The 22,723-nt window shown below is 40.2% G+C and overlaps 1 protein-coding gene and 1 long non-coding RNA gene across 4 annotated transcripts in view; one reads left to right on the forward strand and one right to left on the reverse strand.

Annotated features, from left to right (window-relative positions):
* Positions 1-3,160: 3,160 nt before the first annotated feature.
* lrp8 (low density lipoprotein receptor-related protein 8, apolipoprotein e receptor) overlaps positions 3,161-22,723 on the reverse strand; it is a 199,673-nt gene continuing 180,110 nt past the window's right edge. Inside the window, exons 14-19 of one of the 3 annotated variants that reach the window (XM_053636574.1) lie at positions 19,851-19,992; positions 16,680-16,832; positions 15,592-15,987; positions 9,534-9,602; positions 6,596-6,765; positions 3,161-4,509 (exon numbers count right to left, since the gene is read on the reverse strand). In XM_053636574.1, the coding sequence (XP_053492549.1) occupies positions 4,471-4,509; positions 6,596-6,765; positions 9,534-9,602; positions 15,592-15,987; positions 16,680-16,832; positions 19,851-19,992 (969 nt within the window). In that variant the 3' untranslated portion in view covers positions 3,161-4,470. Of the gene's footprint in view, positions 4,510-5,686; positions 6,784-9,533; positions 9,603-15,591; positions 15,988-16,679; positions 16,833-19,850; positions 19,993-22,723 lie in introns of those variants that run through there. The other 2 variants (XM_053636573.1, XM_053636572.1) reach the window with 2 other exon arrangements.
* LOC128614887 (uncharacterized) lies at positions 8,034-21,695 on the forward strand. The gene is made up of 3 exons (XR_008387109.1): positions 8,034-8,315; positions 11,022-11,267; positions 20,371-21,695. It is a non-coding gene; the product is annotated as an uncharacterized LOC128614887 (long non-coding RNA).

Here is a 22,723-nt window from a genome sequence, read left to right on the forward strand (position 1 = left end):
ATCCTTACTGAGTCACGGGGAACCTGGAGCCTATCCCAGGGAGCAAGGCGGGGTACACCCTGAACGGGATGTCAATCCATTGCAGGACACACTCACACACACATTCACACACCCATTCATACAATACGGACACTTTGGACATGCCAATCAGCCTACCATGCATGTCTTTGGACTGGGGGAGGAAACCGGAGTACCCGGAGGAAACCCCCCGCAGCACGGGGGAGAACATGCAAACTCTACACACACGCAGAGCAGGGGCAGGGAACGAACCCCCGACCCTGGAGGTGCGAGGAGAACGTGCTAATCACTAAGCCACCGTCCGGCCCAAAATTGAAAACAAAAAATAATAATAATTTCTAACAATAAATAATACAAAAAAATTGTCTCGTATTTCTCCTGAAATAAACCAGCAGGATTTTCCAGGTGCTGCAATATAAGAATACCGTAATTACCCACTATTTATAATCTGAAATAAAATGTAATAAAAACAGAATAAAGCCTGTACGGTCCGTAGCCTACATGTACTACCACGTCGACTCTGTTCACACTGCAGTGTCCTTCAGTCAACATGTTTTATTTTTAGACATGTGGTCAAAGTGGTAGAAATAATTAAAAATGTGTCAATGTTTTATTTAAAAAAATATTTTACAGAAAAAAAAACTATTTTAGTGTAATAAAACAAAAACTTCTTTGCTTGTTTTCCCATTTTCAAAAAAAGGAATTCACAGTTGTATTTGTATGTGGGTTTTAAACTTATTACTGGCCATGTGACTCAGTCTGTCCGTTTGAATCAGCTTTCATTTGTTTTTATTAGAGACGCACCGATGTATCGGCCGATAATCGGTTTATATTTTAGAAACATCCGATGATCAGGGTTGTTTATATCCTGTCAGGCAAAAGAGGGCGGGAAAACACATCGATTTCGTGCTGTGTGTAAAGATGATGTCTCTTATGTGGAATGACGATAAAACTGCAGTTTGTAATCTCTGTAATCTGCACTGATCAAATTTTACACCGGACGCTGCAGCAGTGAAGCGGGAGTTTCTGGTCAAATTTTTTTTTTTGACGTGCTGCTCATGCTGAATTAAGGCGACAGGACACCGTTGAAAGATTTAAATGAAGATGAGTTGCCAAAAAAGTATATATTGCACAGAAAAATATATTTGTAGAGTAGTATATTTCATATTCAGTTAATGTTAATATATCAAAAGTTGATATTCTATATTACAGGTTTGATGATCAGTGATGAAGTAGAAATGCTTTTGTTTGTGGTGAGTGAATGTGAGACTAACAGGAGGATTTTTACAATTCAGTCGATGTTAATATGAATTAATAACATTCAATAAATTAAGAAATCTTACTTTAATCTTCAGAATTGAGTTCATGTTAATGTGAGTAAAGTGTTTTCTGTTTATGAGACCAGTTACTGTGGAACAACTTGCTGAAATGGAGAGAATAAAGTTTTTATTTGCATTTCTTTCAGAATTGTGGAATTAATTATTATTTATTTAAAAGAAGGTATAAAAGGCAGAACTATCGGTTATCGGCCGATATCACTCTGAATAATCGGTTATCGGTATCGGCTGAGAAATTTAATATCGGTGCATCTCTAGTTTTTATTCGTCAGAGCTCTAAGACAAGCACAGCATGAATGAAAACCAGTATGATAATGTCTAACATCTGCATCCTGTTCAGTTTTTTTTCCCTCTTTGCTCTGTATATGTTCATATGTTGTACAGTACTGTGCAAAAGTTCTAGGCACATGCAAAGAAATGCTGTTGAGCAAAGATGTCTTCAAAATAATGAAATGAAATGTTTCTACATAAAAGAATACTACAAAGAGCAATAAACAGTAATAAATGAAACAAAGTCAGTATTTGGTGTGATGACCCTTTGCTTTAAAAATAATTTAAATAGTAGTCTCCGGTAGAGTTAGTGCAGGTTTATAATGAAATGAGCTGTAAGTGTTATTGAGCATCTTGCAGAACCAGCCACGGTTCTTCTGGAGATTTTAACTGTCTCATTGCTTCTTATTTTTGCAGCAAAATCCAGCAGAATTCATTATATTTTCTGTCTGAAAAGTGTCTCTTACGTAATACGCTGCTTTCTTTACCGACAAACAAACATTTTTCTGTAACATTTCATTTTGTGCTGGAAAACTAATGTTCGGGAATCTAAAATGTTTTTGTACTGACTCGATTATGTAGAAGTCATAAAATAAAAAATCTATAACAAAGTTTGTACAAAAAAAATAAATAGGGTGCCTAAAACATTTGCACAGTACTGTGTATGTTCAGTTACTGGACGTTATGAAAAACCTAATCCATGACAGATCTCAGTTCATAGCTGGCTAACTAGCTAACTTTCCCCTGACCTACACTACTCTGTTAATGTTTCTGCTATCAATCAGACAAAAACAGCACAAAAAATATGTCCTGACCAACAACGGTAAATAGCATACACTCTGAGAAAAAGCCTTTCCTTGTCACTGGAGTGGTATCTTTAAGGGTTTAGTATGTAGGTCTGTCTTTTACCTAAAAAGGTGCATGTAGTGCACCTTAAATGACTAAATCCATGAAAGACAGTGAAAGAGTGCTGTAGGAACCGTGAATTTCATTAACTGCAAATACAGCTGAAACTGTAATAATAATAATAATAATAATAATAATAATAATAATAAAGAAACAAATAAATAATAAACAAACTTTAAACTTAGTAGTTTTGGAATTTGTATGTCGTAGATAGAATGAAGCAATATTGCGGTCGCTGATATTCAGTATAACCACACTCTTGCTTGTGAGATATCACAAGCAACTTGCAGTTATATATAAAATATATAACATATATATAATATATATAACAGTTCCATAAACAAGTAATTAATATTGAGTGACATTTCAGACAGAATATAGCCAAACGTTATGTTTATTGTTGCTCCGCTAGTGGAACTAGATCCTGAAGAAGCCACCCTCCCTTTATAGCATGTTCACAAGCTGCTAGCTAGCTCACACTGATTTGTACATTCCTGTTAAAGGTGCTTCTGTCTGCACCCCTTCTTAATTTTCGTCTTCATGTTGTAAATCAAAACTTATATTCGTTAAAAAAATGTATCGTTTGCCATGATGATGTCGCTAACACTACTGTAGTGACGGTTGTGAACTAGGAAGTGGAAGTTTATGTGGCGAATACAGACGAGTGGCGTGATACACACAACGTCTCCAGACAGAAAACCTCACCGTATCAACGACTATATCGTTTTCTTTGTTATGCAACAAGATGCTTTGAATCTGTTTATCATTAGGCTTGGATTATAGAATCAAGTCATACAAGTCCCTGCGAATGAGCTGTTACAGGAATGCTAACGTATTAGAATGAGCACATTTAGATAAACCGATCTGTGCTGCTTGAAATTCCAGCACCCCCATGTAAAACACCTTCCCGTGCCCCTGCGACTGAGGGAACCACTCCAGCGACAAGGAACACTAAATGATCTGAGAGTGTACGCTGTATTGGAGAGCAGAAGAAAGCTCAGGAGCAGTGTACGTTTGTCAGTATACGCTGATGACGATGAGAGTGGGAAGAGCTCAGGAGTGACAGGCTTTGGGTCAGGGAAGCTCTGTTGTTGGTGCTCTGAAGACACACGTTCACAATTTCAACCTCAAATCCTAAAATCCTTAAAACCCTCTCTGAATCCGTCATGTAGGGAAGACATTTAATACAGCTGATGTGGTGCTAGAAGAATGCTGCAAGGAATGACATGACCATTTATCTCCTATTGACTGTTTTTTTTTTTTAATAAGTCATATTTCCTTTCTTATTTCATCTAAGACCTGCCTGCAGACATAACATAATATACTGTAGTGCTGCGTCAGAAATTTACAGTGTGTGTGTGTGTGTGTGTGTGTGTGTGCTCCACAAAAAGTCTTCATCATAAAATGGTCCAGTGCTAACAAAGCAGATTAGTCACGGTCACCCCTGTCTCCTGTTCTAAAGCACGCGTGCATACACACACACACACACACACACACCCACACACACACACACACACACACACACACACACACACTTTCCTGCTCCCACAGCCCACACACTTTGCAAGTTTACACCAGCAATTAAATGACTCGGTATCTACTTAATGAAGCAGCGTTCTGTAAAGTTGGTCATCATTAAAGGGGAATAATTACTAGTGCTCCTGCCGGAGACGCAGTAATAAAGAATAGAGCTAGAAGACCTACAGGTTAGTGTTAGTCTCTAATCAGTGAGAAGAGCTACACAGCCTCTAAAGGACATAGCACTTACACCACAGAGAGCGTGTGCATGCGTGTGTGTGTGTGTGTGTGTGTGTGTGTGTGTCCTGCTCTCTCTGTGCTTTGCTGTGCAGTGCTGCAGTCTCCCCACCAGACCGATGGTCCCAAACAAGTGGATAGATGGACACAGGGATGGAGGGAGGGAGGGGAGGAGAAAACAACCTCAGGGTAATCCGTCATCGTCCACACTGAGCGCCACGCGCTGCACAGAGCACATAAAAAACAAACAGAAAACACGGTTACGTACACTGCTGGAGGGGAGGAGGGAAGGAAGGAAGAAAGGAAAGAGAGGAAGAAAGAAATGACACAAGCATACAAAAACAAATAAATAATGGTGGACAGAAAGAAAGAAAGAAAGAAAGAAAGAAAGAGCTAATTAAATAGATAATTACACAAAAACAAACAAACAAAGAAACAAATAAATAAATGAACTAATTAAATAGATGATTACACAAACATACAAACAAACAAGTAATAATGGCAGATAGAAGGAACACAACTAATTAAATAGATAATTACACAAAAACAAATGAAAAAAGAAAGAAACAAACAAATAAATAAATAATAGATGGAAGGAAAGAAAGACAGAAACTAAACAAAAACAAATAAGATGGTCAGAAAATAGAAGAAAGTTTGTTTATATATATATATATATATATATATATATATATATATATATATATATATATATATATAGGGAGAGAGAGAGAGAGAGTGAGAGCGAGAGAGAGCGAGAGAGACAGAGTGTGTGTGTGTGTGAGAGAGAGAGTGAGCGTGTGTGTGAGAGAGAGTGCATGTGTGAAAGAGTGAGAGAGTGAGTGTGAGAGAGAGATAGAGAGAGAGTGAGAGAGACAGAGCGTGTGAGAGAGAGTGTGTGTATGAGAGAGAGAGTGTGAGAGTGTGTGTGTGTGTGTGTGTGTGTATGAAAGAGAGAGAGAGAGAGAGAGAGAGAGAGAGAGAGAGCGAAAGAGACCTCAGACTGCTCTGTACAGAGCATTAGCAGGTGATCAGCCTGACATCTCATGTCTATTTGCTCTGTTCTTCAGTTGTAAAATTGGGAATGAGAGAGTTACGCTGCTTAAATCCACATACAGTGATGTACACAAATACACTGAAGAACGTCACATGTGACTCCTCAAAAAGATTGTCCCATCATTTAAAGTGCTAATTACTCATCCCTAACTCAGCTGTAGTGAAGAAATAATACAACTCAAGGGCACTGCGTGGTCACTACTTCCTACTTAATTAACATCACACAATCGTGAGTTTCCATGGCAGGAACCTTCTCAGGAACCCTCAAACGCTTCTGAAAACTGTGGCTGCATTCCACTGCAAAAACCAGAGCCGACACGAGTGCATTCTGTACTGAACTTCTCTGATTGGTTAAACACAGAAAGCCATTCTTTAGGCATTTTTAAATATCTGTTTATCTGCATTAGGAATTCCACTATTTTACTCTGCTATTTTATTCACTTGGATCGGAGAACAAATCCGGTGATTAATGGCGATCCTAGTGTGGTGTGAATTTGAAGGGAATGCTAATATTAGTTAGCATACTTTTTTATTAATGACAAAAAAACCCTGACAACAGACCTGTTTTGATTTCTGCTTTTTTATGGTTCACCTGAATGAACTCGACACAACACGAAATGAATCACTACAGGACGCCGATTCCTTTTTCTCACCCCCTGTTTTTTCTCGCCATTTGAATGAATCAGCATATTTGGTTGGACCACCGCTTAAGGCTTACTATTTAACAACGTACCGCAGCACGAAAAAACACGTTTGTACAACTAAACAAAACCACAAAATGACAAAAACACATTTTCAAAGTCCTTTTCTCATTCAGGAGAGTATCAGTAACGCTGTAGTTCCTCAGAAGGTTCCAGAACCTCAGTGGAAACATGCCTATAAACCAACTTGAAACTGAATGCGATGCCTCTATGGATGCACATGGACACTTCAATTCACTTCTAACAAACATTATATGGAACAAAACGTACGTGGTGAATTTGGAATAGAAAATATCATGATTGATACGGGGTGGATGAAATATGGGTTGTGTGAAAACGTGAGAGTGTGTACGTTTAGTACTGCAGCATCGTCTCCTCTAACATCAGGGCATACCTCGCTTGGCCCTAATCTCGTTTAACCCGCAGTGAAGCGCTTTTCTGTCTTCACTTTGTGCTGGCCAGCATGGGCGCCCCCGAGTACCAGTGAGCGGCCGGGTCAGGGATGCCGCCCGCTAAAGGGAGAGCTAAGAAGGGCTGCCTGACGCTTCCACTCACGGCTGGGTAGATGTGGCCGATCTGTTCGCTGTGGCCGATGTGGATCTCGTCGTCGTCTTCCTCGGTGGTCTTGCGGTACACTGGGTTGTCGAAGTTCATGCTCTTGGTGTTGCGCCGCCTCCAGTTGCGCCAGACCAGGTAGCCTCCGGTACACGCCAGGGTGAGGACCACTGTGGCAAGGATAGGAACTGCATGCGTTTAACACACAGCCGACACACGGCGAGGGCGTTAACACAGCCAGAGCACACGGGCCAGCGCTTCATCACACACACATACACAGTCCAGAGCAGCAACAGCTGGGCACATCTGGCTCAAACTGTTGGGTGTAAAATGCTGCATGGGTGAAGATACTTAGATGCTTAAAACGATTAAAACGATCGACTTAGCAGTGGAGTTATTGAAACTAGAGATAGAAATAAAGATTTTTTATGCAATTTTGTAGTAAAAAAAAAAAAGAATCAATTAAGCTATAAATAAATTTAACAGTCTAAATTGGGCATAGAATGATCTTGCTTCATAGGGCAGTAATCTAATGATGGAAATATAACATGAATACTTGGGGGGGTGAGGGGGGGGGTATGGAAGCCCCAAGTGGCCATGCATTATTATTATTATTATTATTATTATTATTATTATTATTTTCTTTCTTGTTTTCTCGTAATCAGAACTTCATTTCCTTGCGATCTCGACATAACTTGTTTTCTCATGATCTCGACTCGATCTCATGTTTTCTCACAATGTCGTTTTGTCATGAGAAAATCTCGCGAATGGGACTGGTGTTGATAAAGTTGCACGTTGACGTCTTCGCCATCATGTATAAATGTAAAAATTGCCCGCTGTAGAGATGAACTTTATCCACGCATTAAGAGAGAGGGGGGTTCCCCTTCTCAAATGCCGGACACTAAACTGGAAGTCGTCAATCACTGACAGACATAGAGCTACATCAGCGAGTGAGTCCTGAATCAAAGTAAAAAAACGAATTTGTTCATCCATGAAGCAGTGGGATTGCGCTAAGCTTTTACTGCCACCAGAACAATAACAATGAAGTTGTGATCAAGAGAACACAACTTTTGTTATGACGATATCACGAGAAAACAACGATTTTGTTGCGTCAAGATCACGAGAAAACAAGAAAGAAAGAAAAATAATACACGGCCGTGTATAAAGTCCTCCCAAAAATTTTTTAAAAATTAAATTAAATTCAACTATCTTAAATTAAATGACCTAATTACAAAGAGTATTGCCACCCATGGCTTTAGTGGTTTTGGTTTCTGCAGGCCAACAAAGTCAGTGTTTCTCTGAGATACAGACAAGTGACAAGGCCACACCATGGAGTGTAAAAAAAATAAAAAAGGTTTTTAATAATTTTTTTTAAAATTCTGTGTCAGGAATAAATATAAGTTATCCATTTTTTTGAGTAGAACATTATTAATAGAATAGGTGGTTACATAACAAGCACTCGATTAGTCAGGTGTTTGTGTCCATCAGGACTTAAGGCTGAATTGTACTTGCCTTGAACTACGCGTATGCGATTGCAACATGGCAGTCGCACAGATCCGTTTGAAGCGTCACTTCCTCCGAAATGATCGCTATGTGTGTGCATGGCGAAATACCAAGGTAAATATGTGTGGGCAGTACTGTATGTACTGAATGTACTGAATGCACTGTAACGGTGTGTCCACCACTGACACCGGTTTTCCTATTCCACAGCGTTCGAATGGTAAGAACCTCTCACGTAGGCTTCAAACCTACTGAAATGTCTGTTTTGTGAATACTTTTAAACGTAAGGTCAGAGTTTTTGATCTGACACACAGCTCAGGGCAACGCTCACGACAACGGCGGAACGCTTTAAAGAGAAACAGAGCTCGTCAGTGGGCTTAACGTCGCCAAACATTATTGTTTGACTTGAAAACCAGGACAAATAGTAATATTTTGGCTCTGACATGCCATCTAATAGACGTTCTTTTTAATCCTCCGTATATGTCTATAAGGTAGGCAGGCGAGTATGTGAACAATGCTGCTTTTGTGTTGCTTCTCCACACTAAAACTCATGTGTCAATAGGATATACTGAACTATAACCATCAGTAATAGTATATGTATAACTGAAAATAATTTCAATTATTAGGATGTCAGCATTTGGATACGATTATAAGCCCATACAGCAAATGCCCAAAGAGTTTGAAACAAAAACAGTGTATCTGAGCCAGTAGTGCCACACAGACATGCACATTCACTAGGGCTTTGTGGAGCAGACAGGGAATGCAAAATCATATCTATAATGAACTATAAACCCATTCATAAGACATTACACACATTGTTCTAATTATTATTGAAAATGCATTACACTTTATTGCTATTATTATTATGCTTTATTAATACACTGGCTTTTTTCTTTAAAGGCCCACAGCACACAATATTGTATTACTCACATTTCTATAAAGCCCAAACCCACACAACTATATACAGTTTGAGCACTAAATAATTTTATAGAAAGTCTCTAATATTTTTTTAAACAGTTTTGAACAGAATATTTCCTGCTGTCATGCATGATTCAATATGACTTAGTATCTAAGATCATGATGCACTATGCAAACTGGGACTGAATTTCTTTGCCGTTAGCATTCATCATGCCTTATAAATAATTCATAAGGCATACTAAATCTTGCTATAAGGTGCAATCCATTTTCATTCATAAATGAATCCTGTGTATGATGCTTTTATATGAATATATTGTACGTGTTTTCATAGTTCATAATAGATATCTTATAAAGGCTTAAGTGAACCATTTATAATACGTCATTTAGAGTATACACATGCCATATACAGTCTTAGAGTGATTTATTATAAATGGATGCTCGAACTATCACCAGATCATGCAACTCGCACAGAAACGCATGCAGAGGGAAGCGTAGTGCTCGAGGAAGTGTGAAGGCTTACCTATAGGGATGACGACACCCAGAACTGCCACGGTGATGTTGTTCCCTAGGAAGAAGTGACCACCCGCAGCTGCAAGCAGAGACAGAGTGTGTGTGTGTATGTGTGTGTGTGTGAGAGAGAGAGTCAGGAGGTGGTGTGATAAGAGTTATTTTACTATCTGCTAATTCAGCAGAAAGTCTATAAGTTTATGCAAAAGGAACATGGTCTCACATCGTCATACAGTGCTTGAAAGTTTGTGACCCCTTTCGAATTTTCTCTATTTCTGCATAAATATGACCTAAAACATCATCAGATTTTCACACAAGTCCTAAAAGTAGACAACAAGAACCCAATTAAACAGATGAGATAAAAAAAATATTATACTTGGTCATTTATTTATTGAGGAAAATGATCCAAGTAGAGCAAGTGAGCGGTAAGAGCAGGTCATGTGATCAACATGTATATGCTGTAACAGCTTTATCTATTATATAAGTGTACAGTAATGTACACATTTTGTCAGCCATCCTCTAACCCCACCACCATAGGACCACATATTATTTAGGAGGTGGATCATCTGCTCATACTGTCCACTTTATTAGAAACATCACCCTTGACATGAGCTGAACCCTTCTCTTCACTTTTCAGGTCATAGCCAGCCATTCGCATGGGCAGTGTCCCAAAATCACACACACACACACACACACACACACACACACTCACACACACAAAGTTAATTGGTCTCTTTTCTTCACGTACATTCTTTTCCCCCTCCTGAACATAATCAGGTGCTGAAATAAACCCAATCTCAATCTCACAATTAGAGCATTTAGCTAAAGCGCTAATTTGTCAGGTAATAAAGCCTGAGCCCAGAGATTTAGGAGAACCAGAGGGGATGATACGAGCATGCAGATAGAACCTGGTAGTCTTTCTGGAATGTGCTCAGCATATCAAAAAACTGATTGAGTAAAAGATACAGCGACATTAAAGGCATGAGAGAAATGACTTGAAGGACACTCAGAACGACACACTCTTTCTAGTCTTCACTGCGATGAGAGCTGATTGCGGAGAGCTGCGCTAGAACAGGCACTGGGGCACATGCAATTTGCAACTTAATAAATGTGTTATGGACAAATGACAAATAAAAAACAACAATTAGAATATATTACGTTGGAAGGAAACGATATTTAAATGAGGATCTTGTATGCGCTTTGTATGTGGGCCTGACACAAATTGGAGTTACGGTTATTACCCGAAGTTGATTCTTTTCCAATAATATAATGCTCCAAAGTGTTTTATACTTCTTATACCACAACAACTGGCCAGCGCAAAAATGTTTCTCAATTAAATAATAACACGTCATACTTTTGATCAGTTTATAGTTATATTTAGTACTGTGGAGAATTTGTGAAACAAGTTTTATTATTATTTGCAGCAATAAACAGTAGGCTCATCCCCAGGCTCTTTTTTCCCCCTCTCTCTCTCTCTCTCTCTCTCTCTTTTTTTGTACAGGTAAAAGTATATACATTTTTACAGAGTTTTATTTAAAAACTACACAGAGTCACGAGGAGCCTGGAGCCTACCCCAGGGAACTCAAAGCACAGGACGGGGTGCCAACCCATCACAGGGCACAATCGCATACACATTCACACACTATGGACAATTTGGAAACGCCAACCAGCCTGTGATTCATGTCTTTGGACTGAAGGAGGAAACCAGAGTACGCGGAGGAAACCCCCGAAGCACAGGGAGAACATGGTAAATGGTCTGCACTTATATAGCTTTTTTTAACCTTAGCAGTTCCAAAGCACTTTACACTGTGTCTCATTCGCCCATTCACACACACACCCCAACGGTAGAAGAGCTGCCATGTAAGACACTTCGGCATGTTGAGTCATGTTGAGTCATGTGGAATAATGTGGAATCATGTGGAGTCAGGTGGGCCGGGAATCGAACCGCCAACTCTACGATTAATGGACAACCCGCTCTACCACCTGAGCCACAGCTGCCCAAACATGCCAACGCTGGTCACACAGGGCGGAGGCGGGATTCGAACCCTTAACCCCGGAGCTGAGAGGCAAACGTGCTAACCATTAGCAATCATTCTTTCCAAAGAGGCTTACAAACACACCGAGTTGCATATTCATTAAAGCAAACATGCAAAACAGTCATGCTGTGTGATTTTACTCAGATGAAAGTTGCAACCCTGTTAGTAAATCAGCACCTCAGTCTGGATATAACAGAACATTTTGAATCAGATCTGAACTGAGTTGAGAACTGCTAGTTGGACGGTTTATTTCCACCGATCCACATCTTACTCTCTCTCTGCTGTGCTCTATCAGGTTGCTCGCTGTCCTAAAGATTCTTTCTCTTCTGGTTTTTCTCTGAACGACATTAGGGGAAAACTGCATTACAGCACCTCTCATGACTGCTCAGAGCCATTAGGAAACGGGGCGAAAAGGCAAGAGAGCAAGTTGGCAGCCGTTTCTAAAGCATTCATCATCTAGCTCAGAGCTGCAATTCAGTTCCCCTGTAAAGGAGCATTCAGCAGCCCGGCTATATTACATTAAGACGGTGATAAAATATCCAGTTGGCTCTATTTCTGGTTATTTCTGGTTATTTCTGGCTTTCTCAATCTTTAGCTGAGGGGGTAAAATATGTCTGGAACAGTAATGTGCTTAGTGGAGCTGTGAAAATGTGCAAACAGTACACAGTTTTCAACAGACTTTACGCGGCATCACTTTGACTAAAATAACACACAAAAAAATCCATTTTTGTAGTGTCCATCTATGCACACTACATGTTCGTCAATTTGTGGGTAGTGTACGCAGACTTAACCTTTTAACTAGGTTGCACTGATTAATGCATTTTATCTAACAAGGTTTTGAGTAATTTTTCTCTAACAGCTCTCCGTAACAAGAGGGGAAAAAAGAAAATATCTAATCATTAAAGCTTTCTGTAAGTAGACATTTCTATAGCATTTTGGAAGGAGTCTCCAATGTCAGGGCTTTGTAACAGCAAGGTAAAGCTTTCCCTTTAAGTTTTCCACCATGGGAAAATGAAAGATGTAGGACTTTTTAAGGCGTTTTCTCGATACCATGACGAGCTTTTAGTTTGTCTTAATAACAAGCGAAAATGAGTGAACGTCCCATGGACATTCTGCAACATTAAATGAGAGTATAAACGGTGTTACGACACTAGGGGTCGTGATCCTTTTGGTAATGTGAAAGAATTACCGACTGCTCTCCTCTCTTGCAGTGTGTGTTTGTGTGCCTTCTCTTAATTACAGGCTGACATGAGGATTGGCTACTAGTAGGAGTAGCTGCCATTATGAAAAAGGCCATGACAGGAAGTAGGGGGTGCTTTGGCCTTTCTTGATGGTTTCTGTTGCATTCCATGCTCCCAGACTTGGCAAGTTTAGGACAGGCCGTGCTAGACCTGGTCACCTGCACTTCAGCCGGTAGAGTATTTTGTCTAGCTCATGCTGATCCTGCTGATGTGACTGGTCTTATGTAGCAATAACTGAAGATATGAGTAAGGTGAAATGGCAAAACAATCGAAGAAATCTTGTATGTCATTGTAAATAATCAGAGGAAGGAGTTTTTCTTTGTTAATTTTCCTCCATTTAGGGTAGTTAAGGATTTAAGGAAATGACTGCATTTTCTTTTCTTTTGGTATGCAATAGGTTCCCTACAATTTAAGTTAGATTGCTTTTGTTTATTGTTTCCTTTCCACCCTTAATAAAATGTACTTTTATGTAAATAAGCTCTATTACTGTGGCGAAAGCTGTTGTTTGTCGAGTTCTGGGAACTGGGAGGGACTGAATATTTGGTTTCGTTGTGTCATGGCCTGACCCAAGACCGGGCCGTAACAACAAATAAAAAGTACGATGTGTCATTCTTTAATTAGTGAGAACAATTTGTATGGGAAACGGCTCTGGTATAAGAGTCTGGTACAAGACTTTGGGACATGTTGTTATAGGAAACTAATCAACTTCACGGTGATCAAGGAAGTTTGTAGTTTTGTACAAATGCTAAACCATAGTTGAAGATCTCTATGGTTTTCTCATTTTTCTCAGTATACCAATCACCACTAATGTGAATTCATACTTACTATGATATACCGTGAGACCTGTTATTTTATTGCTGTATAAATCCATTGTTGACAGATTCTACAAGGCACTGCATAAGACATGCGACATACTCCTGCATCTTAATCCCAGTGAGTAAGGCAGTTGTTGTTATGGGTGCTGGCGTTATTGTAGCCGGACAGGCCTACTTATTGCAGCGGGCAGAGGGATGAGAGGGAAGAGGAGAAAACAGGGCCTTGGGCAGTGTTCATCAGTCAAGCCTGGCTGCATCTCTCCTCAACTGCCTGCTCTAATTCAGCAGAGAATGAGCGCTGCTACCCAGGGCTAGGACCACAGCGTAATCCATCACTCTCAAGTGGCCTGCTGCTGCACAGCAAGCAAATTCTCCCATACACATTAAGTTTCACGCGCTGAACAGTCCTTCTGCTGCTGTGGGGAAAGCAGCGTGCTCATGAGCTTGATCTCATTTCCATATCCAATGTACAACAGAAGTCAAGGGTTTGTCGAACTTGAGGCACGGAAAATGAGGGCAGATGAAGTCGTCTGAGCAGGCTGAGAGGCGGACCAAACAAAGGCAGACTGACAGGAACACATGTACCAACGTATCTGATCTTACAAGCACCATCTGTCATGTGTTGCTCATGCTCTGTTTAGATCGTGCTGTTGCACCGAGAAGAAAATATTCAAGTGCAGTGGTGGGGTTCTCCAGTTTCCTCCCACCTGCCAAAAACCTGCTGGTATGTGAATGGCAACTCTAAATTGCCACTAGGTGTGAATAAGAGCTCCAGGGACTGTTCCTGGGATAGGCTCCAGATCTCCATCACCCCATATGAGAAACTTTTTAAGTCAGAAATGGACGGCCATGTGCTTATCTCGGGGTTGAGCTCATTTGATACTCTGCCCATGTCACTCTGTTCCAATGTAATTATCTTCCAAATATTGCTGAATGACAATTACAAACTAATCTCTATTACAAACTAATGTGAAAAAGCTACTCTGCATGGCTCCCGACCAGGAACATACTCCTATTACAGCATGAAAAACAGCAGCCATTGCTGGTATTTTAAATCACAACAATTATGGGACTTATGAATTATGGGAAATATGATAGTGGTCATTTTAAAATGTGGCAGTGTTAGCTCAGTGGTTAAGACGGTTACTCGTCCCATGGTTACTCATGGGTTACTCACGGCTACTCGTGAGTTCAAAACCCCAGCACCGTTGGGTTCTTGAGCAAGGCCCTTAACTGCTCAGCTGGATAAATGAGATAAATGTAAGTCGCTCTGGATAAGGGCGTCTACCAAATTCCATAAATGTAAATATTAAAAAAAAGTGTGTTTGGAAAAGAATTCTTTTAAAATATAACTAAACAGCATCCCTATATATCAGGGAAATGTAATGTCACTCTTGTTTCAAAACGATATATTTTTAAATGAAATATGCCACAGTAATAATATATCATTTTAAATACACCCAGAATAGAGTATATCAGTGGAACCAAAATGATGCATTCACTTAATCTACAAACAAACAAACAAACAAACACAAAATGATACAATGTCCCCATAGATTTAAACCCAACCTCACCTTATCCACACACACTCATTTTTTGGCTTATTTTGGGTGGCTGTGGATCAGGTGGTAGAGCGGGTTGTCCACTAATCGTAGGGTTGGCGGTTCGAGTCCCGGACCACATGACTCCACATACCAAAGTGTCCTTGGGCAAGACACTGAACCCCAAGTTGCCCCGATGACAAGTTGGCGCCTTGCATGGCAGCTCTGCTACCACTGGTGTGTGTGTGTGAATGGGTGAATGAGACACAGTGTAAAACGCTTTTGATAAAAGCGCTATATAAGTGCAGACCATTTACCATATTTTCATGCAGGCTGCCAATACTTCTGGAGCTGTACTTGTTGCTGTGTATACAGTTATAAAAGTACTGACATGTACTGACATACCGACTCATGCACACACACACTGAAGTCACTCACCGCGGTGTGAGAGGTTGCTGTCCCCGCTGTTTGATTTGTCTTTTGGAGAGACGGTGGTGGATCTGGGTGTTTGACTGCTGTCTGTAGTGTTCTGGGTGGAGACGGGACGTTGCCATGGTAGTGTGGTGCTGCTCTGAGTGCTGCTTTTTGAGGGAGATTGTGCTGGAGTTGAATGCACGGTGGTGGAAGGTGGTGTGGTTAACAGAGATAAAGCTGTGGTGCTGTGTGTGGTAGAAGGAGCAGGCGTGCTTGAAGCAGTTGGCGCACTTGGAGTAGACGCCGTCATACTGGTGGTACTGGTCGAAGTTGGAGTGGTTGATGGAGCTGTGGAAGGTGTATAAGGCTCTGTTTTTGTGGTCGTAGAAGGTGTAGTTGTTGTAGTCTTGGGCTTTGGTACTGTATTGAGAGAGAGAGAGAGAGAGAGAGAGAGAGAAGGCAGAGAAGGAAGGCACAGTGCATTAACATTTTTAAAACCGTCAGAGTAAGTCATTGTAACATCGCCGTTCCTACAACAATGTCAAATATGGTGGGGTTTATTGATGATTTGGAGCTGTTCTCTGGTTTCCAGGTTAATGAACATTATTCTAGCAACAAAAAAGTTTCAAAGGACGTTCATGACAAGCTGCATTTTTTGTCTTATTAACTTCAAGACAGGGGGGAAAAAAAAGCTTGTGAGGGATATTGTGTTTGTAGCTGCTATAAAATAAGTGATAACCGGAACAAACTTGATTTACGAACAACCCACGACATTAAAATGCAACTATAACTGGTTAAAAAGCATGAAGTGTCATTCATTAATAAATTAAAACTTGCAATTGTCAGCAAATTGCTGTGGTACAAGAGAAATACAACACTTCAGGGCAGACTATTAATGGAAAATAATTCACACCTGGTGGAAACAGTAACTCTGTTCCGCGTCAGGCCACATCACCACAGACAACCCTATCATTGATTATTTTCTTAAAACAGCACATCCTGTCATGCTTTACTCATTACGCAACATAACAAGTTATAACATTATTCACTTCATGCATCTAGGTTCCATCATTCGGTGTGGTTTGTTGAGCAGCCATGACTTGTGGTCTTACCTGCGACACAGCGGCGCATGTCTGGGCCGAGCTCAGCGTCGTCAGGACAGGCGCACGTGTATCTGGGCGAGTGCTCTGTGATCTGCGGCGCTCTCAGACACAGGTACTCACAGCCTCCGTTGGGCAAACTCCCCATATTACAGCTGTCTGGAGCTGAGAGAGAAAAGCGCAAGTCGTGAACTGAAGTGCATTAGCCGAGGGAACTCTGCTGAAGAGTGTGTGTGTGTGTGTGTGTGCATGTTTAAACATCATCATTACAGGGCAGGGGTCTGTGGAAAAATGCAAGGGCTACTATTAACATAAAACTGTGATTAAAGTCTGGCACTGGCACTAGTGCAGCAACACAGTTCAGCCAAGAATGTCCTCGGCAATCCATCTGAGAGAGGAATGACCCTGATTAAATACGTCGACAACAAACGCGCTTTCATCTGTGCACATGGATTTGGTGGAGTTGGATTGCTTTCAAAGTGGTAATAAAGAGCTGGTGTGTAAGAGAGAGAGAGTTCGGAATCCGCAAAAATACCCAGAATCCCCAAGTGCAATAAAGGTGGTTTCATACAATACCAGTCCTTGCAGGATTTTGCGATATTGCGAGCGCAGAAATGAAACCCAAATCGGGCAAACGGTGCAATATTCGGGGGAGCTTGCAATTTTTCAAAATTACTGCAGATTTTCCGCAGATTTGGGCCGAGACGTGTCGTGTGACGTCGTCACGACGCGCGTTCAGCCAAAGCCCGCTTCGATCCACGTGCGTCGGACGTCAGTACAGCTAAAAGGTCTCATTTACCGACAAACATCACTGTGAAAGACCGTGCAGAACTATTCTGTGCGAGTGCAATTTGGGCAATTCAAGTTGTTTTCCGCAAAAAAACCTCGCAAAAAACCTCTTTCAAAAAATTTTCAAAAAAATCTGTAGCAAAATCAAGCATTTTTGGATGCAACAATCACAAAAAAAACTCCATGAAATCCTGTACGGACTGCTATACACACATCAGTGTTCGCTTTACGTGTAATCCATTGGGAACTGGCCGCAAGGTAAAAGGAAGGTGTCAGGACAAAAAAAAAAAAGCCTTCTTAATGATTTATGACATGCTGAATCAAAAATATTTCTTTGTCAGAATCCCAACTAAAATAATAACTTGGCTATATTTGAAAAACTTTTTTTTTTGGAACTTGATTGGTAGCATTTTCTACCCAGTAATCCAGGATCCACAAAATGTTCTGACAAGTAACTAAAAAAAAAAAAACTCCAAAATCTCCATATTTCCATCTTGTCTGTGCATGATTCAAGGAGATTTAAAATATATATATTATATATATTATGTGCAGTAATCTGTCACATGCAACAGTGTTATCCCCAGAGCAGGGACTTTCTAGCAAGAAGAATCTTAACGAGAAGTAGAAATCAATGCCAACGTTGTCAAACCCCGGTTGCCTCCGCCACCAACAAGACTAGTCCTTTTTGTTACTAATTTCCATCCATCTTCTATACCGCTTATACTTTCTTCAGGGTCACGGGGAAACCTGGAGCCTATCCCAGGAAGCATCGGGCACGAGGTGGGGTACACCCTGGACAGGGTGCCAATTTGTTACTAATTTATATGCACGAAATATCCTTAAAACATACTTTAATCAGGAAGGAATCTATTGAAGAAAAACTATTTCAGACATTTGACCTTGTTGTGACCTTCATCCTGTGTGGATCAATTCCAAAATCGAATCAGTTCATCTTCTGGTTACAATGATAAATCCTAAATGATAAGTCTTACAAACATTCAACCACTCGTTCTCGAGATATCACACGAACGAGAATTTCAGATGGGTGCACGGGTGAAAATATAATGCCACCTAGTGGCATAAAAACAAAAACTACAGTAAAATTAACATCATATGAACTACAATTAATTAAAAATACCACAAAGTATAAATTAGAAATGTTGCTTTGGAATGCAACCAAAATAATAGTAAAATACTTCGCGATGAAGAAACAGTTCCACAACTTCCAACCTGTTCCCATGACTAAAACTAACATATAAACTAAAATATTCGTATAAAAACTAGAGATCTGATACCCAGAACTGGTATCGAGCTGATACCACATGAAACTGGATTTGTAAAAAATGGAAATGTTTACATATAAACCGACTTGCTTGTATTGTTTTGTTAGGAATGATTTTTATTATATTTTTAATTGTTTTATATTTGCAAGGTAAGTGATTTTTGTGTGTGTGAAAGCTGCAGCTTTTAAATGCTTCAGTTAAAAAAAAAAAAAAAAGTATTTTAAAGCTTAGTACTTTTTAAAAGGAAACAATATGCATGTGCATGGTGCGCTGTAATGGACTGGCATTCCATCCAGGTTGTATTCCTGCCTCACTCCCAGTACAAGATGGCGGAGATCCACTACATCCCTGACCAGAAATAAAGCGCTTACTGAAATGTAATAAATTAACAAAAAAAAAAAAAAAAAAAAAAAAAAAAAAATCCCAAAATAGATACTAATAGTAATAAACAAAATCACAAAACAAACAAAAAAATTCAAAATAAAAGATGAAAGTAATATTTATAAAAAGTCAAAAAGTATAGTAAGTGTAGCTTTAAAGTGTGAAATAAAGAGAATAACGATGAAAGGACCAGGGAGACAGTGGAAACATAAAAGGAGTGAAATTCAGTGTACTTCACAGCAACTCCCACGAGAAGAAAAGGAATATAAAGATGATCATATTTCCGAGCCAAGCTCCCTCTGCTCGGAGCACTGTGTGCTTTCTTATTGAGTAATATTTCACTAAAGCTATTGTCACACAGTGCCTCATGAGGTTTCCCCTTCTGCGAATATTACACCCTGTTCTCCAGGAAATACACTGAGCCAAATTACATTTCCATTTGTTCACACTTCTTTACTTAGCTTGAGTGCGTTTTCCAGCTTTTCTTAGCCCCCTCAGTACATTTAGTACATTTATTTATCTTTTAACACCACCATTTTGCAAATGTTTTTTTTTCTCTTTCTGTCTCAGTCTATCCTGTAAATCCGTAAGCCTAAAATAGGTTTCTTTCAAAAATGTTTAAAAGTAGCATAAATGAAGAACACAAGACCTTAAAATAGAAATGAGTCGGTTCTGAAAGTTAATGGTCGTTGTTATAATATCGGTTTGGTTGCTGAGTTTGGCGTCTGACCTTTGGGCTGCCGGAGCTCATGGAACACCACCACGTCCAGCGGGCTGTTCAGGTGCTGCGCCAGCATGGATATATCATGGCCTGTTAGCCGGTTCACACTGTAGATAGCCTCGTTCTCCAGATCGGTCCAATATACTCGGTCCTGCAGAAAAAACAAACAAACAAACAAACAACAACTTAGTGCTGGACAAGCAAGACTTGAATTTTAGACCCTTCGAATAATCTTACAATTTATAATTGGTTTTTTTTGGCCCAAGAAACTACTAGAAACAGAATGTCCACTCCTTTACCCTTTGAGATTTATGAATCAGGTTTCCACTTTTACATAGTATTGATGGATTGTTTTGTCCTTTATTATAACCATTTGTTGTAGTGCTGTAGGTCACATGACCATAACATGTCTGTACATTCCTCAAGGCCCCGGAAGCACCACTAATGTCACATGTCTCATTTGTCTATAATTCATTTAAATGGGAATTTCTTCCATCCATCCATTTTCTGTACCGATTATCCTACACAGGGTTGTGGGGGAGCCTGAAGCCTATTCCAGGGGACTCGGGGCACAAGGCAGGGGACATCCTGGACGGGGTGCCAACCCATCGCAGGGCACAATCGCGCACACAGTCAGACACCCATTCATACACTACGGACAATTTGGAAATGCCAACCAACCTACAACGCATGTCTTTAGACCAGGGGGAGAAAACTGGAGTACTTGGAGGAAACCCCCGAAGTGCAGGGAGAACATGTAAGCTCTGCACACACAGGGCAAAGGCGGGATTCGAACCCCCACCCCCGGAGGTGTGAGACCACTAAGCCACCGTGCGCTCCAGGGGAATTTCTTCTAAAGTTAAATTTCTCTCTTTCTTATATTACCTGCAATGTCTTGTATTTAAAATTTCTCATATGTGCAAGTTACAGTACTGGAATGTCAAGATCATACTGTTTTGGTCAGTGTCGTTGTGTGTTCATAATAGAATAATAAAAATGAGTCATATTTACAATCTTTACAAGTACTGCGATTCAAAAAACTAAACTGCAAATTTAAAGCGGAGTGGATTCACAGAGAGAGAGCTGTGACCACCAACTGTTTTATCTGAACGCACTGGAACAAATCAGTCCCCAAAGGAACGCTCGAGATGGACTCACAGCGAACATTTCTGTTCAATGCTACTGATCTGATGACCCATGCTTTCTGAAAGTAATCATGCTCGATCGTGATGCAGCACGTACACCACTAAATTAAACACCTTATGTAACTGTGGTATTTCATAACACACTTACTGCAGGCCAAAATTATATACATATATAAAAGCATAATTACAGCACAAATGACCACAAATACTTTGTTTAGGGGCAGATTACATGTTCAAGAAGACAGCGGGCAGGAAAATTGCGGAAAATATCGGCACCTGGTGCTGAAGATACTGAAATCAGAGACAAAAGTACGTTACAAAAGATACAAACGGGCATAAAAGAGAATGAACGATGGTGAAAATATGACAGAAAGACAATGAAAGTCATCTGACTCTATCAGATCGTTCGGATAATGCAGGTTTTTCATCAGCCTAATTAAAGCTAACACCGCTATCTCTGGCAGCTACAAGATTCTGCCAAGAGACACACTTTGAAAAACAACACCTCCTCTGCCATCTTTCTATCTCTTTCTGTCTCACATTCGCTTCTAAGAAACCATATCAGCCTTGCCAGCAATACCATAAAGCCGTGGACACAGACGGGTCGGTTGCTATGACAACCAGATGTTCACACCGTTTCGGTTCAACGGATTTGAAAAAGCGGGTGAGTACGGATGAAAACGGAGTACCTCACACGCAGCCTGCTAGTTTTAAGCATGGTGTTTGGAAAGGTCAGCCCTGTGGCTCCCTGCAGAGCTTCAGCAGATCCTTGCTTAGTGCTGGATGACAAGAACTCAGGCATTGTGCTCTTTTGAAATGCCGTCCTGCTCTGCCACTGAGAGGAAAATCACACTCTCATGCTCCTCACGACTGGTGGATTTACCTTTTCTAGTAAAGCAAGTTCTCAATGAAGATGGAAATCTTGCAGTGCCGTTGCAGGAATTAGGTCTTTCAGTTCTTTCCCTTGTATAAAGTTTGTATCTTAAAATCAAGTCCATAGACCCTTTATTAAGTATGTTCTTTACTGTGTTTAAGATGTCCTTATCTATAATCACACTAGCTTTTCTGCAAGCAAAACATTACACTGAGTTATTTGCATCATTGACCAAGAGCACAACTGATTTGGCTGTACTGACCTCTATAGCAGCACTTCTTCATTTTGAAAATGGAGAAAGCTATACTTGTAGCAGTGTTCAGCCATAACTTTAACATACTATCTCACAATACAACTATAAATTACTCAAAAAAAAGGTCACACAGTATGTCATCAGTCTGACAGCTAATACTATTCCAGTTAGGGACTGTCTTTTATTTGTCTGTTTTTTTACTGTTAATAGTTGTTGAGCTAGCTAAACTACAACCGATTGGTGGACTGTGAGTAACGATCATGTGTCATACTCACAGGGTCTCTCGTTCAGTCCTGAGATTGGGTTAGTGTCTGTATGGAGTTGCATATGTATTTCCTTTGTCCCACCTCCCAAAAATATGCTAGCAGGTGGAATGGCTATGCCTGGGTGTGTAAGAGTGTGTCAGTATGTGTGTGCATGATACACGCCATCAATGGTGTATCCCTGTCTTGTGCAGTGTTTATGGAATAGTCTACTATACTACCCTGACTCTATTAATGTCCATCAGCTTGTTAATCATCTTCTAAACCTCTTCATCTTTAAAAAAAACTAAAAAAAAATCTGACTTTTGTTACATGTTGCCTTTTCAGATGTAAGAAGAATTTTGGGA

This window comes from Ictalurus furcatus, chromosome 11, assembly GCF_023375685.1.
Source record: "Ictalurus furcatus strain D&B chromosome 11, Billie_1.0, whole genome shotgun sequence".
In the NCBI taxonomy this organism is placed as follows: domain Eukaryota; kingdom Metazoa; phylum Chordata; class Actinopteri; order Siluriformes; family Ictaluridae; genus Ictalurus; species Ictalurus furcatus.